The following is an 18,402-nucleotide window of genomic DNA, read 5'->3' on the forward strand; positions in this document are numbered from 1 at the left end:
TTATCACCTGCCACTTTACTCTAAATCCAGGGCTGGTTTTGCCACTGCTGTTTTGCAGGGCATTTTGGCAGCTCCTGCTTCCTTGTAGTTAGCCATCCTCCCTTACCTCTGCTTTGGGATTCTACCCAAGTGTAAGGACTGCAGCAATGTGAGATGAAGAACATAGTACAGTTTTGTACCTACCATAAATGTAGATGTTCAAGATCCACATTGCTGCAGTCCAATTTACCCTCCCTCCTTCCCCTCTGCAGTTAGAGGTGGTTGTGTGGGTTGGGTTGTACATATTGTGTATATTGTATATATTGTACATATAGTTAGTGCAAGGGTGGTTGGTTGGTTGTTTGCTGTCTTTTGGTTTTGACCTTTATTTTTAGGGTCTTCTGACATCTGGGGCAAGAAAAGACTGAGGATATGACGTCGGTCATGCGCATTTGTACCCTAACGTCCTGATGTCAGTCAAATGCGCCTTGACCGACGTCAGCCTTATACTTTGATATTCGGGCCGACCGAGGACAGCGGACTACCCAAGTGTAAGGACTGCAGCAATGTGGATCTTCGAACATCTACATTTATGGTAGGTACAAAACTGTACTTTCAGGTGACTGCCTGCACTTCATATAACTTCTGAGGTGAAGACCCTTTGTTATTCAGGTGATTGCCTCACTCAGCAGCACTTTCTCCACTTTTTGTGTGTCAAGATATTGAAATGCTCTGACTTTGAGGACAAACTGCAGCTGTTGGAGATAGGAAATCCAATATAGGTAGGGGAATGTCATGGTAGTCAATGTGTTTACCTCACAGACCCGAACTAGAGGGTTTGATTCTCACCATTGAGAGAAATTGGCCAGGCAACTCATTCACTCCAGTGGAGCTCAGGAATTTTGCATTCTAACTTCCAGTGGGCGGAGCCTAAGCCTTTTGACAAAATCAAATTGTCCTCACATTTCAAACAAATGTTCATATCTCTGGAACCATAAGTACAAATGGCAAACCCTTCAGCACAAACTGTTTTTGTAGTAGTACTATTCTTTAGGTTCAAGATCTTAAACTGAATTTTATAAGTCACAATAAACAAAGTAACCATTACTGTTATAATATTTTGTAAACAACTTAAAATATCTCAGCAACCACTTAAGTTACACACATACTGTCCGCAGCAGTTTATTCATCTAGCTGAGAGCTTTCATGAGAGGCTAAGGAGTTCTGTCTATGCTACATGGTTGAGATATTTAGAAACATGTGAAAATGATATCTATATAAATTAATATCATAAATCAACCGTTAATATCTCCTTACCTGCACTATACAGAGGTCAAATATTAATGCAGTTGTTTGCCATTGTGTAAGCTTTAAGATGAAATGTTTTAAAACCTTGTACATAGCATGGTTTTGGAATTGTTGATGCAAATATGAACAAGCAATATTTGACACCTAGAGACGTCAGTAGGAGTTAACTGCAGATGCACCGGGAAGTGTCACTCAGATGTAATTAATTAAAATAGCCCACAGGGATGGAAAGCTTAGTATTTACCTATGAACTAGTCCCCTTACTTTATATCTAAGTTGGGCTTTGGTCTCTGATCACGCTATTTGACAATGTCTATATAAGATGGTAGTGGATACTTGTGTGTAGTGTCGCCTTCTGTGCTTTAGATATGTATTTACTCAGTTTGGCAGTTTTCCTTGAAGTAAAACATTGTTATAAAATATAATTTTTTTTATTCTCTGCAGAGAACCACTTCTGAAAAAAGGATCCAAAGGACTGCCGAGAAAGTTAGCTGTGAACCTGATAAGAATCCATTGCCAGAATGAAGCTGTGTACCAGTATCACGTCACTTACAGGTATATTGCAGACGCTTCCATGTTGTGTACTGTACTTTGTTCTAGTAACAAGATAGCACGTGCTAATCCTTCATTTATTGCCAGCAGTAGGGTAATGTGCGTGTAATGTTTCTTGTATTTGTACCTTCTTGGATAGGATTCCTTAAGGCTAATGTAGTGTGCTTTTTAGTGATGTATTTTGTCTTTTGAATACTGAGTCATAGTTTAGCTTCTTCATATCTGGCTTATATACTGCCTTCATTATTTGAGTTGTGTTTGCTTCAAAAAGGTCTTCGGTGATTGTGCATCTGTAATGCACAAGAGTGGAGCCCTGACTGAGAAACAGGTAATGGGGGTTTGATTACCAGCAGGTAGGAAAAACAAGTTTGACTGCTCATCTGTCCTAGGAGAGATGAGTGGTAGAAACACTATGTGAGCACATAGGGATGGTGCCATTTCTCTAGTGAAGACTGGGGGAACCTCACAAGAGGGATTGATGACCACTGCAGAAATCTCATTGCACTACCCCATCCCTCATGCAATAGGAAGTGTGTGCATCAGGATTTAAGGCTTCTAATCAACCCTGATGGGCCCCACTCAGCCACCTCTTGCCTCATGTGATGAAGAAACAGGTGGATTGATTGACAGAGTAGGGGGTTGATGATTGGCCATCAGTGGGATCAAAGAGGACAAAGGTGTATCCATTGTATCTGTATAGGTTCATAAGTTCATAGATTAGTTCTAGGCAAACTGCCCTTGTGGGCCATTTTAAGCAAACCCCGCACCTTGTGTTTATAAGGTAAATATTTTAACCATTCTACCATCTTCCGACTGCTTTGTGCTTATGTGACTTGGTACACAAATCACACCTTTTTTTAGATGTTATTGCTTCAACTAAAGCTCTTTTGATTGCAGCCTTGCTCCTTGATAATTTATTACTAAGCCTGGGAACTTTACCCTCTTCAGTATCATTTAGCTCCCTTCCACTTCGGTATAAATTACTGCTTGGGATTCACCCTATTTGTAGTGATGGGTCATCAGTATTGGATTTGACATACCATTCTTGCCATTTTAGATGCTTTTTACCAATATTTCCCCCAGAATATTACATAATTTTACAGGGGGTGGGTAAGTAGACTAGTTTATTTTCATTTTGCTGACCGGGAACAGTCCAACTGGGTACTCTGAAGAAGCCATTGATTTTTATATGGTGAAAGCACTTAGTATTTTGGAGCTTGTTGTGAGCTTTGTCAATAAACAGCTGTCGGTGCAGTCCGTATTCTTTTTGTTTTTACTAGTTCATACAGTTTTGGGTTGTGTAACCCATTTCCAGCAGAGGCCTGGGGACAACAGCCCCACATTTAAGTTACACATAATGTACTTTTATAACTGCATGGTAAAAACATTTATACATGAGCTTATTTACATGATTTTTAAATATTTTTAAATATTTCTTATGAGCATAACATTTTAACACAAAACAGCAAGAGAAATTAACATAAATTGGATAGACAAATAACATACAATAACAGTGTATTAAAAGCAGGATAGGTGTATGGAAAAGATCAAACTGGGGTGGTTTTGAGTTTAATTATTTACAGACAGACAAGTGGAATGTAGCTTAAAAATTATGAGTTACGAAAGGAGAAGTTATGGAAATGAGCAGGAAGATAAATGGAAGAATTGTAGTCAGTGATGGGGTGTGAGAGAAGAAGGAAAAGTAAGAGTTTAGGAAATAAGTGCCGTATGAGGGGGAGCGATAAGGTACAGATGGATTGAGGAGGAATTGTAGTTAGTGGTGGGGTGTGAGAGAAGGAGGAAAAGTAAGAGTTTAGGAAATCAGTGCCGTGTGAGGGGGGAGCGATAATATACAGATGGACTGAGGAGGAATTGTAGTTAGTGGTGGGGTGTGAGAGAAGGAAGAAAAGTAAGAGTTTAAGAAATAAGTGCCGTATGAGGGGGAGCGATAAGGTACATGTGGACTGAGGAGGAATTGTAGTCAGTGGTGGGGTGTGAGAGAAGGAGGAAAAGTAAGAGTTTAGGAAATAAGTGCCGTATGAGGGGGAGCGATAAGATACAGATGGACTGAGGAGGAATTGTAGTTAGTGGTGGGGTGTGAGAGAAGGAGAAAAAGAGTTTAGGAAATAAGTGCCGTATGAGGGGGAGCGATAAGGTACAGATGGACTGAGGAGGAATTGTAGTTAGTGGGGGTGTGAGAGAAGGAGGAAAAGTAAGAGTTTAGGAAATAAGTGCCGTATGAGGGGGAGCGATAAGATACAGATGGACTGAGGAGGAATTGTAGTTAGTGGTGGGGTGTGAGAGAAGGAGAAAAAGAGTTTAGAAAATAACTGCCGTATGAGGAGGTGTGATGAGGGACATTTGGACTGAGGAGAAATTGTAGTCAGTGGGGGGGGGTGAGAGAAGGTGGAAAAGTGAGAGTTTAGGAAATAACTGCAGTGTAAGAAGGTGTGATAAGGTACAGATGGACTGAGGAGGAATTGTAGTTAGTGGGGGGGGGGTGTGTGAGAGAAGGAGGAAAAGTAAGAGTTTAGGAAATAAGTGCCGTATGAGGAGGTGTGATAAGATACAAAAAGACTGGGAAACAAAGCGGCTGTAAGAGTTGGTGAAAAGTAATCAGAATAAAGCTAGCCTGGTGAGCAGGCAGAACAAAGCCATCTTTGGCATAGGTGCTGTGTAAGCAAAGTTTTGAAACTGTTTACGTTTTCTTTTTTAACTCTGAGGATTTCATTCCAGAGTTTTGACACACTGAGCTTAGTGAGGGTCTTCAGCAGTGTTGAATGTCCTACTGACGCACAGTAAAAGTTTATTGCTAGAGAGAAGGTCTCTATTGGGGTGAATAGTGCAGTAGAGTATTTTGTAATGCTGGGCACTTGTTTGGAGAGTACAACAGATTGTGGGCAATGATAAGTTGTGAGGATGCCAACTGGTTTGGGATTTCAAGCCAGTTTTAATACAAGGCAGTGGTGTGTTTTACATAGTGGATTGGTTGCAAATTTATCTATTTTGTAGATGCAGAAGTCTAGTTTAGTTGTATAGATAGTGTTATTTGTAAGAATAGAAGAAGCATATAATATAGAAAGAAGAACGTATGTTATGTTGCTGCTAAGGTAATCCTTGCTTCATCTGTCAGGTAGTGTTTAGCCCTATAGAGGGAGCAGAGTTTTTGCTGAATTTTCCTGATGGAATGAAGTATGTGGTGGTCAGATTTGAGATTGTCATCTGTTACGACTGAGTAGTTTAGTTCGGCTTGTGGTTTCTATTTTTGTGTTATTACTTTAGGTAATATCAAATGTGTTTCTGGTTAAGATATTGTTTTACAGTAAATAGCATGTTTTTTAGCCGTATTTCAATGTCAGTGAAAGATTTTCAGTTGATTTCCTGTAACGTTATGGATGGGGCAGAGCATATAAGGGTCGAATCATCTGCATATTGTACAGGAGTGGCAGTATGAAGTTTATTTATGAAAATATTAAATAGAAACAAGCTGAGTATTGACCCTTGGGGAACAGCAACAAGAGATGCTTGAAATGTCGAATGATTGTTGCCATTTAGTTGCCTGCTGATTGCATAAATAACTGAAACCAGGAGAGGGAGGGTAAGTGAGACCTACTGTAAGTTCAGAGAGGAACATTTGGTGGGACAGTATGTCAGATGCTTTGGAAAAGTCAAGGAAAAGTGAAACAAGGTCGCCCTCATTTCTATATTGGTTTACAACATAGTAGGAAGTTGATGGAGGGCAGTAGTAGTACTGTGGTTGGGCTTGAAACTGCTGGGTGTTGGAGAGGAGGTTTTGTTTGGTTATATGTTTCACAAGTTGAGAGTGAATACATTTCTTGAGTATTTTATAGAGTGGTGATAACACGGCAATAAGTCTATAGTTGAACTTGGTTGAAGTACCTCCTTTGTGAATGAGTATAATAATGGATTTTTTTTTTTAGATGGATGGGACATAGTTATCAGTTGCTGACTGGTTAATTAGAATGGAGACAGGGAAGGCTAGTGATTGTGCACTTGAAGGTTATCAACAGTTGAAGTTGTTGCTTTTAATTTGACTAGTATTTTTTTTTTTTTTAATTGATGTCGGGAAAGGTTGAAAACTAAGACGAATATGTTGCTTTCGAGAACGGATGGAAGTCAGAGGGGTGAAATGAGGTGGTCATTGACTAGTGATGGAACTGACTGGATGTGAATGTTGAACTGAGTGACAAGAGTTTTGAAGTAGAAGGATATTGTGTAGTGTTATGGCTGGAGTGTAATTGTTTAGAGAGGACCAAAAAAGCTTGGTGCTGTTTTCGGTGATAACTATAGTATGATTTCTTGTCAGATTTAACAACTATCTCACTATGGTTTGTGAGATCTAAACTTTTGATAGCCATGTGGTGTTTTATTCTTATGCCATTCTTACCATGCTTCATCTCTTTGCAGCATGAGATGTTTGGTCTCTCTTTGTCACCCATGATGCAGTGTTAGGTTTTACCCTTCTTCTCCTAACTGGTGCCTAATCATTTAGTATTTTAGCAAGGTGTCATTTTGAAGTAAGTGATTCATCTAGGGTCATTACTCTCAATACATTCCAATGCTAGGTGGACAGGACTGTAATAAATGTGTCTTTTTCAAATTTTGTTAAATTGCATACTTGTTTATAGATTGTTTGGGTGAACCATGTTGTTTAATTACATAGGTTGGGAGGTAGTCACTTATAGTGTCTGGTAAGCAACCCGAAGATTTTATATTACGTTGTTTGTTAATATCCAGTGCAGTGTGGACTGCCTGCTGTTTTGTTGATTCTGGTGATGAAGCTTATTAGTTGGGTGAAGCCAAATAGGTGGAGTCCATGGGGTTGCTACTGTTTAAGGATTGCTGTATGTATTTAGATGAAGGTTTCCTGGAGGTTGTTGTCAGATGTCCACTGTAGGATTTTTTCGGCTCTGGTAATGTTGCCTGGTAGGATGCATACTGCTGAGGTGTGTAGATTTCTTTTGGCTGATTTTGAGGTATGCAGTCAGAAGTTCAGCATTATTACATTTTGGGATATTTTGATGGCTAGAGTTATTTCAAAATTGTTTTTAGTTGCAGATCTGTTTAAACTGTGCAACTGTTTTTTTGTTTTTTTAGGCAGTGAATTCAGCCCTTACTTCTGTTACTTTTTGTTTCTCTGTTCTGTTCTTTTTATTTGTTGCTGTACTTGAAAAACACTAGCATAGAGCTGAATTTCTCTTACTGTTTGTGACCTTTAGGGCTTGTAGAGAAGCCTAGCTGTTTCTTCGTGGGAGGAGGATTCAGGCTGGTCTGACCTGGCTAGAGATATTACTGCAAGGCTGTGTTTTTTTGATTGGATAATTTGGCTGGCTCCTGATTCTCTGCCTTAAATAGCCATCATTTAATCCAGTTTGTGCTTGTTTGCTCACAGCTGCAGTGAATTAGGCCTTCTGCTATTGCTCTGCTGTGAGACCAGAAAAGATAAGTGTTTATTTTCATCTGTTTACTGCACTTCTGATTAAAACATTTGCTGCATATCTGTTTAAACTGTGCAGCTGTTTTTTAGACTTAGTGAATTCAATCCTTATCTCTGTTCTATCCCCCCCCCCCACCTAGCTGCTATTGTAGTATTAAAGATTGGTAGCTTTGAGTTGTCTGCCTCTTGTATAAATTTGATATTGGACACTCCCCCAGTCCCATTATTACATCAGCCCATTCTATTGAGTACAGTGAGATAAGTTTTGAAGGCCCACCCCTTTAACTTCTCAACCTTGAATTATCTTCTGTCTCCTCACTTTCTACTTAAAAAAAAAAATTGTGCCTCTTCCTACTTCATTGTGCTACTTGTGCTTAGGAGTTAAACTGCATTTAGTTTGCCGCATTTATTACTGCTTGACAGTAGCCTTACTAAATTGATGACCGTACTGAATTGCTGCTTTATTTGAGCTGTATTTTACAGTTGTGATTGTGAGCTAATTTATCTTTATTTTGCACTGTTTTAAGCAATTTACTGATTAACTATATTTCATTGCTATTTACTGCAATTCATTACTGTTTAACTTCATTTTACTACATTAGCAAAACACAAGCCTCTTAGTTTCCCTTAAGGACTCCTCTCACATGCGAACAGGGACTTTTCCCTGTAGGCATTGCAAAGCATGTTCAAATGTGAATGGTTTAAATTAGTTTATACATCCTGTTACAAAATATACACATTTGAGTTTTATGCAGATTGCCATACAGAGAATGTGGTTTACTTGGCATTATGTTGGAAGAACTAATTGTAAGTTAAAAACAAGAATATTGCACCATTTGTCATCTATTAGACAGAAGGATATACGTAATGCATTCTACCAGCATGTTTCTAGCTTTCCAGATCATACTTTTGTTTTTATCGTTCTGCATGTTGCACAGATGAAAAAAAAAAAGGGGGGGGGTGGCATTGTCGATCATAGAGTATGCAGAGTTAAGATGGATTATACAGCTGGCTGCTGACAACCCACCTGGGTTAAATAGTTCTGTACCTTTAAAACCAGCCTTAAAGAAAAGGCGGATCCAAGTATATTAAGTAATGGTTGCTTTTAGAAATGTTTTAATATTTAAAGACAGTCATGGTTATGTGAAGTTTGTCTGATGAAGGGTTTTTTAACCTGAAAGCGTTTATGTTTTAGAATAAAAGATTACGGCCAGTTTGGACTCTGTTTCGTTTGTTTTTAGATGTGCATTTTACTACATTTCGTTACTGTTTAACTGTATTTTTTCATACTGTGAGTTCTGTTCTTTTGCCTGTAAGTGGGCAATCTGTGCTTCTTTCCGAGTGTTACTGTGTTCTTAACCTTAAATTGAGTAGCATAGACTAGATGCAGGCTTGCTGCATCCAGAGTGGCAGCTGCACGGTTTTTAACCCTTTTTGAGGTATTTCATCTACAAAATTTCTCTTAGTAGCACTTGTGTTTTCACTTAGTAGTACTACTCTTAGATCTTCCACCCTTTACCCTCTTAACTCTCTCTGGCCTCTCTCCCTCAATTTGACAAATATGGATGGACAATTTCCTACATTTTCTTCTGTCATTCTGATTGATACGGGCATCCTGAGAACAGTGTAATAACTGCCTTATGTACATGGGCAACCCTCTATTACTACTACCTAGGAACGTAATTTGTGAGAGATACAGTTACATCAGGAACCTAGAGACATTGCTCTCTCCTCCACAAGCCAATATATCTGGCACTGAGAAGGTTGTCAACACAAACACCTCACCTCAAACACCACCCACACCTATACAACACCCCCCTCCCCCACATATGCGGAGTTCCTCAACAAAAACAGACCCAAACAAAATAGAACTCCAAGGCAAAAACGCACTCAAACGCCACTGTCCACCACACGATATACCGCTAGTCCACACACCTGTGTCTCGCAGTCACTAAGGCCTAAACATAAATCCAACATATTAGTGATAGGAGACTCCATTGTGAGACACACAGATGTGCCCTCACCAGGCTGGTTAAGTAGAAAGTCACGGTTAGTTTTGTCAGGTGCCAGAATCTGCCATATCACCCATGCACTCAAGTCTCTCAACAGGTGCTGTTATGATGCTGTCATAGTCCATGTTGGCATGAATGACTTTAGATGTACCTCCTTGGATTGTATGAAGAGAGACATGATCAAGCTCACTGAATGTGTCCCAGACAGGTATATTCCTAGGCTTAAGCAACATTCTACCATCACCCAGAATGATGCCTCAATACAAACAGAAAATGATTGACTTTAACAATTGGCTTAGTTTCTGGTGTCATTCCATGGGGAATCCAGTACCTGACAGCCTGGGATGACATGATTGACGAACCACGTTGGTTTGCTAGAGATGGCCTGTTTCCCTTGGGCTTCAGGCTTCTAGCAAAGGCTCTTGCCTCCCCCATAGTGCCTTTTTTTAGGCAATGCCATCCGACTGGGCCGATATACAATAGCTCGAGAGCTTTTATTAGCTCGAGGCTACCCCTTATCCCAGCATGCCTAGTGGCAGCTATCCAGATCTCATTTGCCGCATGCAGTGTCGAAATTGCTCCATACTGGCTCAGGGCAAGTACTTTGTTTTTCTAGTTACTTGCAATTTTTTTGGTAATTTACTAGTTTTATTGACTTGTTAGAGCGTGTATCTTTCTTAGTTAGTCTAACAACCCCTTTCTCTGCTCTTTGTGGTGTTTTTGGCCGTTGTTTTTTCTTTCAGGCCTGCTTTCCATTTAGAGCCCGTTTAAGTAAGCGGATTCTTCCCTTTCGTCACCCTTTCTCTGGGATTCCCATTTAAATTAGAGGCTCTCCCTCTTTCCTTCCTTTTTTTTAAAAAAAATGTTTTTAAACTTTTTCCTTTGTGGTTATCAGCCTGTTTGCTTCTGTTTGTTGTAGGCAGTGAGTGATAGTTTTTCTCTGTGTAAACCTTTTTCCCTGACTAGCGCTAGTTATGTCTAAAGAGTCTAAATCCTCTGGGTTTAAAAAATGGGACTCGTGTAGCCAGAAATTGTCCCTTACGGACAGGCACACAAGTTGCGTTTATTGTTTAGGGGCTGTTCACCTGCAAGACTCTTGCTCGATCTGTCATGTTTTGAGTTCGAGTCCTGCAGGAAAGAAAAAATACGCTTATATTACGTGGCCTCCTGAAGAACCCTCAAGGTGCTTCGTCTCAGGGTCCTCAGCCAGCCAAAGTGTCTGAGAAACTCTCCACGCCATCAGTTCTGAGCTAGGAACAGACAGAATTTACTGAGAAGCCTTCAGGTCTGTCAGCCCCCAGCATTGGCTCCGACAAAGCTAAATCTCCAGCGTCTCCACCTGTATCCTCAGAGCCAGTCTGGATCCATAAGAGAACAAGGTCTCCCTCTTTGCAGCCGGTGCACTCCACTCCACAGTCTCCACTGCTGCAACCTGGAGTGGGCAGTCACCGGTCCTCATCACACTCCTCTTGGTCCCCCAGACTTTCAGATCATGACGTGGAGCTTCTCCATTGATTCCTCCTCTGAATCTCATGGGCTCAGAGCCGGAGTGCATGGAGGTTGTGGTGGTGGAACAGTCGGCTCCGGTTTCTTCTCCCTTATCAGTTCCAACTACCACTTCGATCTCCTCAATGTCTCAGTCCATTGGGAGGTCTGGTCACCAAAACTCTCTCATCAGCTCCGAGGGGGGAAGTGGCATTGGACCCTTGTCCAATCCCACTCTCCCTCTCGGAGCTTTGGTGCAGGTGAGTTTGGCTCCTACATCGACCTTGGAGCCGAAGGCTCCTTCAACTTGGGACCATAGCGCCTTCGAGGTGATGAGCGTGCTGTCTCCAGAGACTGCTCCACCCTCGGCTCCATTGGCTCCTTCTCCCTTGGTGCCTGTGCTGGCCTTTGTCCCTCCTCCTGGCAATCGTAGGGAACCTGTGCCCCAGGATGCCCCACAGGGTGACCCCACGTCTTCAGAATCCTCCCCTGAACATTCGGAGGAGGTCCCCCGGAAGAAGAAATGCAAAAGGAAGCATCTATATTCCCCTGAGTCTATCACTTTGGATATTGAATTGGATGAGTCGGAAGGGTCCCCATGGACCCCCTTTGAGGATGTCTCTTTTTCAGACATCTTGGAAATCCTCAGACAGAGGGGTGGCTGGAAGTCCCTAGCCCCTTCCGAGGGGATGCCTGGACGCATTTGGTTCCCGACCCTCCACCTCTTGGGTGTCTTTGCCTTTCGACCCACTTTTGTCTGTAGTGAGTTCAAAGGCTTGGAGCGCTCCAGAGACCATGGAACCTGTTCCGAGGAGACCTAACAAATTTATTACAGCTCCTGAAGATAAGTCTTTCCCCTCCAAGGGAATCTCTGTTGATGCCATGGTAGTGGCAGCAGCCACCAAGAAGGAACTTGTGGAAACTTTATCTGTCCATCTGCCGAACAAAGTGTCATAAGATGTACAGGTATGGGAAACGTATTTTTTCTTCAGCGACTTTTACTCTCAGATCGCTAAATTACTTGTCACATTTCACACGACTTCAGAGGGATCTCCTGAAGGAGCTAGGAGATGCCCTGGAAGATCCTACAGCTGAGGGAGTTGTGAACTGGGCAGCTTTTCAAGCTTGTGACCTTGACCTCCGTGATCAACTCCTCCATGAGGCTCATTTCTTATGCAGCAGATGGAGCGAGTAGAGAAGTTGGTACCAGAGTAGCTTTACGCAGGCACTCCTGGATGTGCCTTTTCAATTTGCATACGCCTTTAAGTCTTCCCTTACCAACACCCCCTTTGATGGCTCATCCTTGTTTGGGCCTCAGGTAAAAGAGTGTCTCACCAGGTGTGAACAGGATGGCAGGACTCTTTCTGCAGTAGGGATCCGTTTTTCCACTCCATCTAGACCCTATTCTAAGGGTCAGAAGAGTGGGAAAATGTGGTTCTGAAAATCCCAGGGATCTTCGCTTGACATATGTGGTGATTTTTTTCCCCCCAGGGGCAGAGGGGGAAACAACAATGGAAAACGCCACCCTCGCGGCAGAGGAGGTCCACAACAGCAGGGCAGTAGAGATGCTTTCTCTGCTAGGCCCTTCCAGCACTCCTGGAGAGGCCCGGCTGTCCAACTCTGGAGGCATTCGGGGGCAGGCTATCACTGTACCCAGCAGCCTGGTAATCTATCATGAGGGAAACATGGGTACTGTGGATAATATCCAGGGGCTACAAAATTCCATTTTCTCAGTCCCCCTCAAAAGACAAACGTTCTATCCCAGATGTTCCACCCAGTCTTTGGGATCATGCAATCCTAGAGGTTCAAAGATTGCCAGAAAAAAAAGCCATCCAAGAAGTCCCCGCAGACCAAATTGGATTCGGAACTTACTCAAGGTTCTTTTTACTTCCAAAGAAGACAGGGGACTGGAGACCAATCTTGGATCTCAGCAAGCTAAACCAATTGGTAAAAAAGATAAAGTTCTGAATGGTGACACTGCAGTCCATTCATCCCTTCTTGGGTCAGGACAATTGGATGTGCTCCATAGATCTCCAGAATGTGTACTATCATATAAAAATGGACAGGCTATCCAGGAGATTCCTATGCTTCTGCTGGGAGGCAGTCCTTATCAGTTCAGGGCCCTGCCCTTTGGTCTCACCACAGCCCCCAGGGTGTTCGTGTATGGCAGTGGTCACGGCTCACCTGAGACGTCTAGGATTCCAGGTGTTTCCATATCTACAAGACTGGCTCCTCACTGCTACCACCGAGCATCAACTAATCAAGGCATGGGACAACACAATCCAGACTTGTTCCCATTTAGGCATCACAATAAACTGCGAAAAGTCTGCCTTGTCAGTCTATTACCTTTATAGGGGCAGACTTGGATACAAGACGCATGATAGCAAAACTGCCGCTAGACAGGGTGTCAACCATTCGTCAACAAGTTTCGTTTCTGATAAACAAGATGAGAGTTCAGGCAAGACAAGTCTTACAAGTACTGGGCTCAATGGCTGCAACTATTACGCTAGTTCCTTTACTCGCGTCCACATTCGGATTCTACAGTGGCTTCTTTTCGTTCAGTGGTCTTTCCATGAATTGCCAATGTCACAACATGATCTTGAACATGGAATCTTGCAAAAAGGACCTGCTATGGTGCCTGGTCTCTCCCCAGGTGACTCTGGGCAGACCCTTTCTAGACTCACATCTGGTAGCCACAGTGACCACGGATGCTTCCCAGATAGGGTGGGGGGGCATTATCTGGTAAGGACTGTCCAAGGAAGGTGGCAACCTCACGAGTACCATTTGCACATCAATGTTCTAGAGATGAGAGCGGTGCCTCTGGCGTTGCAAGCACTTCAAGACTCTTTACCTACAGTGACCATTGCAATCCAGACGGACAATATGTCAGTGGTATGGTACATCAGCAAGCAGGGCGTAGCCAGATCTTACCACTTGTGTCGGGAGGCACTTTGAGTATGGGAATGGGCGATGTTTTCCCAACGTTTTCGGATTGCAATACACATTTCCGGAAAATCCATCGTGATAGTGGACAGGCTCATCAGGGCTATCCTTATGCCTCACAAGTGGTCCCTGAAGCAATAAGTTGCGGACTTGACTTTCTGCAAATGGGGCCAGCCATGCTGTGATATTTTTGCCACTCTCCTAAACAACAAATGCAACAGCTACTTCGCCCTAGTTCCGGGACAGCCACCCAGGGATGCACTTGTTCACGATTGGCCTCTGGGACTACTATATGCTTTTCCACCTTTCCCGCTCATTCCAGAGGTACTTCAGAAAGCAAAATCGTTGGGTTGCAAACTCATCCTCATTGCTCCTTACTGGCCTCGTCAGATATGGTTTCCGTTTTTTCACCATCACCTTCAACTGGAACCCTGGATATTGGATCCAATTCCGGACCTCCTGACGCATCAGTCAGGTGAGCTTCACCCATCCCTTCAAACTCTCAAGCTGACTGCTTGGTTACTCCACTTCCAGTCTTAGCCAGGCACCCAAACATTTCCCCGGCTGTACAACTCATGCTAGTGTCCTCCAACAAGCCCACTACTAGGAGGATTTACAGTAGCAAATGGAAGAGGTTCTCTTACTGGGCTAAAAGTAAAAACATTGATCCTTTTGTGGCTCCTGTTAACAAGATTCTTGACTTTCTGGCCGAAACCTTCGAAAGGGGCAGCTGCAGCTACTATTAGGGTCCAACTGGCTGCCATCTCCAGTTTTCATGTAGGAGACTTGGATTGTAGAGCATTCTTATGAGTTACAACACTTTTACGGCCGCCGGTAAGAGACCCCCCCCCCCCTCCCCGGGACCTAAACTTGGTTTTAGCTTCAATTATTCTGCCCCCCTTTGAACCAGCAGCATCTTCTCCTTTGAAGTTTCTATCTTGGAAAACCCTCTTCTTGGTTGCTGTAACCTCAGCTAGGTGGGTTTCTGAATTCCATGCTTTGTCTAGTCTCCCACCGTATCTCATTTTTCACATAGATGGTCTCTCTAAGGACCAATCCTTCCTTCTTGCCAAAGGTTTGTTCTGAGTATAACTTAAATCAGTCCATTGAGCTTCCTGTGTTCTTCCCCAATTATGGCAACAAGGAAGAGTATAGATTACACCAATTGGATGTTCATAGACGGTTATGTTTTTATTTACACAGGACCAAAGACCTCAGAAAATCAGAGCAATTGTTCATATCCTTTGCTGACAATAAGCAAGCTTATCCAGTTTCTAAAGTGACGTTATCAAAATTGCTGTCAGACGCAATTACGTATTCGTATGGTTTGCATAAAAAGACGCTTCCAGGAAGAACCAGAGGACATTCAACCAGGGCCTTAGCCACCATTGTTGCCTTCCAAGCTAAGTTGCCTTTAGATTCAGTCTGTGCAGCAGTAACATGGGCAAATCCACATACTTTTATCTCTCATTGCAAAGTGGATGTGGTCTCCCAGAATAGGGCATCCTTTGGTTCCACAGTCCTGAAGAGTTTGTCCCAGTGAGCCACCCGAGAACCAGGTGCTGGAGACGCGGTCCTAACCAGCAAGAACGAAGGCAAGATGGGATAACATAACATGAAGTTATGTACCTACAGTAACATTCCATGTTTGTTGTCCTTCATCTCGCCTTCTTTCTTGCGTCCCCCCTCCTTCCCCCTTCCTAGAGGTTTGAGAGGAGTTCTTACACTGGCTGAGTTTCCTGCTGACATATCAGGTTGGTTAACCATACTTTGTCCTTTTTTCTTTCCTTCCTACCTTGGTGTAAGAGCTTAGTAGAAAAATGTTTTCTTACTACATATGTCTAGTGTTCGCTATTACAAACTATATCTGAGTAGCTGCCACTAGACATGTTGGGATAAGGGGTAGCTTCGAGTCAGTAAAAGCTCTCGAGCTATTGTATATCGGCCGAGTCTGAGACGAGGATTTTGTAAGATGATGGCTATATGGTACATCATGAAAGGAGTGTTATGAGTAATGGAGAGAAAGAGGTGTGGTAAAGAGTGGGAAGATATTTCCAGGTTAAATGTGTGAATGGATGAATAAAGGTGTTGGTAAGCAGGAGTGTATATGAAAATATTTGGGTTGCGAATGTCTGTAAAGAAAGTTGTAAGTGTGTGGAATGGGCTGCAGCAGGAATTGACAAATTACAGAAATTGAAAGAGTTTTTAATGTACATGTCTTTAATGGGTGGATAATATGTACTAAATTGTAGAAGAAGTTAAGAGGGAATAAATGTAACGGTCTGGGTGTGGCTGGAGAATTAGGAATGGGAGGGGAGCAAAACAAGCAGGGAAACACTGCCTGTGCTGGCAGGCTTAGCATAAGTAATGGTAGAGACCCATTTAATATTATGTACATTGCCAAAGATGCTTAATTAATAGTTGGGGACATGGAAACTCGTTCATACGTGATTACTAGGCTAGTAGCACAAGATTTTTTGCAACCATAGCCAGTAATACCCAGGATATAACAATGTTGTCTTAATTCCCCAGGTATGGGATGGGGTAGTATCAGAGTACTGGGTCTTTGGATGTTGCAGCTCTGAATTAGTTTACAGACTGCCTCTGTCCATGAAGGACATGGGGAATACCCCAGGAGTGAATTTATGGTTCCCATCCATTTATCCAAATTGTTTTTGAAGAGCGTGAGGGACGGGTTTTGTTTTACGAAGATGGGAAATTTATTCCATAGATGAAGTAGCCTTTCAGATACAAATCTTTCTCCAGCGAGTTCTGTTAGTCGCAAATAAGATTCATGTCAAGTGGAACATGTAACCTTCCCATAGTTTTTCTTGTGAATATGTAACATTTTGTTCAGGGCTGGATCAGAGAATGCATTGTAGCTCAGGCAGAAATCCACTGTCGATTAAACTATAAGAAATAGAGTTAAGGGGTAGAGCCTTTAGTTGATCTGTATAAGACGTGTCTTGCACTTGATTTTTTTTGTTAGAAACCTCTGAGGCTACTCCAGTTGATATAAATGCCTGGTTAGGTACATGTAGAAGGGAGCATTATACTCTATTATGCCCCTAATGTGAGCCAAGTACGATGGCACTTACGACCTCCTTTGATCTAGATGCCATGCCTTTTATTTATAATTTGAGGCACACAGAAGGATTTCCTAACTACTTTAGCTACCTGATGGTCAAAGTTTAGGTTACTATCTGTTCGTGTTTACTGTCTGTGTTCTTAGATCCCTTACCACTGGGACTAATTTTAGGGGTGTGCAGTCAATATTATAATTTGCAGGGATATCTGATTTCCCAAAGGGTATGTTTATTCATTTTTTTAGCATTTAGTCTCATGGTTTGGGGATCAGTGTATTCTCATTTTTAGGCTTATTTATATAGGATGTCAACATTGTTTGGGGGTTCATTAATTGCTCCTCATTTACAGTCACCAGTGAACTTGATGAGTTAGAGGCCGCCAGCATTGATCTTCACTTTAGAGATTTGAATGCCAAACAGGAAGGTCCCAACACTGAGCCCTTTGAGGCACTGCTAGTAACAGGTTTCTTATTGGAAGTGGATTCACCTATCCGGACAACTTTTGTCCTGTCGTTGAGCCAGATGACTATCCATTTGATGATGTAGGGATGTATCCCTAACTCAGTAAGTTTATCTATTATCACCAAGTGGGGGATTGTGTTGACAGCTTTGGGCAGGTCTAGATAAGCCGTGTGCACTGTTTTATCCTCATCTGTAGCATTGGTGACAGATTGAGCAGGCAAGACCTCCATTTGACAAAGTGAAATTTGGTCTGATCCAGTGTTTGGACAGTTCCTATTTTGTTCTTGATCAGGTCCATAAGACTGGTCAAGCCAGTGGGTCTGTAGTTCCCTGGGTCTATTGATGGACCCCCCCCCCCCCTGTTGTGCAGAGTGACAAGTGTTGCAGTCCTCCATTCCTCTGGGACAAAGCCTGTCTGGAGGCTGTGGTTAGAGAGTTTCTAGTGGCTGTGTTAAATTCTGTTTTAAGCTATATAAGAAGTATCCTGGAATGTTGAGGGGACCCGTTGAGGCTGTATTTTTGGCTTTAGCGTGTGCATTAAGGACCTCTTCCCTTGTAATGACTATAGTGGGATGGTTGCAGGCATTTCTTGGGTGTGGTGGGGGTGATTGGGGGGGCATGTTGAACTGAAATTGTCGGACAGCAGGTTTGCTGTAGTTTCAGGCTGGGTATAAGTGTTGCCCTTCATGATTAACTCGGCAGATTGTTGAGTATTTCCCTTGAGGTTATGAAAATAATTGCTTATCTATCACCTGGGAGGGCTAGCTTTGCCTCATAATTTTCTTTGGCAGATATGACCAGCTCTCTTGTTTGTTTATGCTGGTGAGTGTCTTTTTGGACTGTTTCGACTGTTCTTTCTTGGCTTCGGAGTGGATTTTTTTTCCTTTTGTTGAATAGACTATTTATGCTAGGGGTTTCTCCATGATGGTTTGCTAATAATCATAGGTTTGTCTCTGATAGGTAATGCCTCCTCTATGCAACTATGAATGCAGCTGTATAGTAGTTTTTTTCTACAGCTCAGAGTCATTCGGGTTTGGAGTGGTTTGGAAGTTTACTAAGCTGTCACTTGATCTGAGGTAATTGGCCTAGGCAAGGTTCTTAACAGGTTTGGAGTTTG

General features: G+C 42.5%; 1 protein-coding gene across 1 annotated transcript in view; it reads left to right on the top strand.

Annotated features, from left to right (window-relative positions):
• LOC122810529 (piwi-like protein 2) overlaps positions 1-18,402 on the top strand; it is a 709,331-nt gene that overhangs the window by 505,962 nt on the left and 184,967 nt on the right. Inside the window, exon 5 of the mRNA XM_044082112.1 lies at positions 1,732-1,842. Coding sequence (XP_043938047.1) covers positions 1,732-1,842 — 111 coding nt within the window. The remainder of the gene's footprint in view (positions 1-1,731; positions 1,843-18,402) is intronic.

Source organism: Protopterus annectens, chromosome 9.part0, assembly GCF_019279795.1.
Source record: "Protopterus annectens isolate FY-2018-M chromosome 9.part0, PAN1.0, whole genome shotgun sequence".
Classification (NCBI taxonomy): domain Eukaryota; kingdom Metazoa; phylum Chordata; order Ceratodontiformes; family Protopteridae; genus Protopterus; species Protopterus annectens.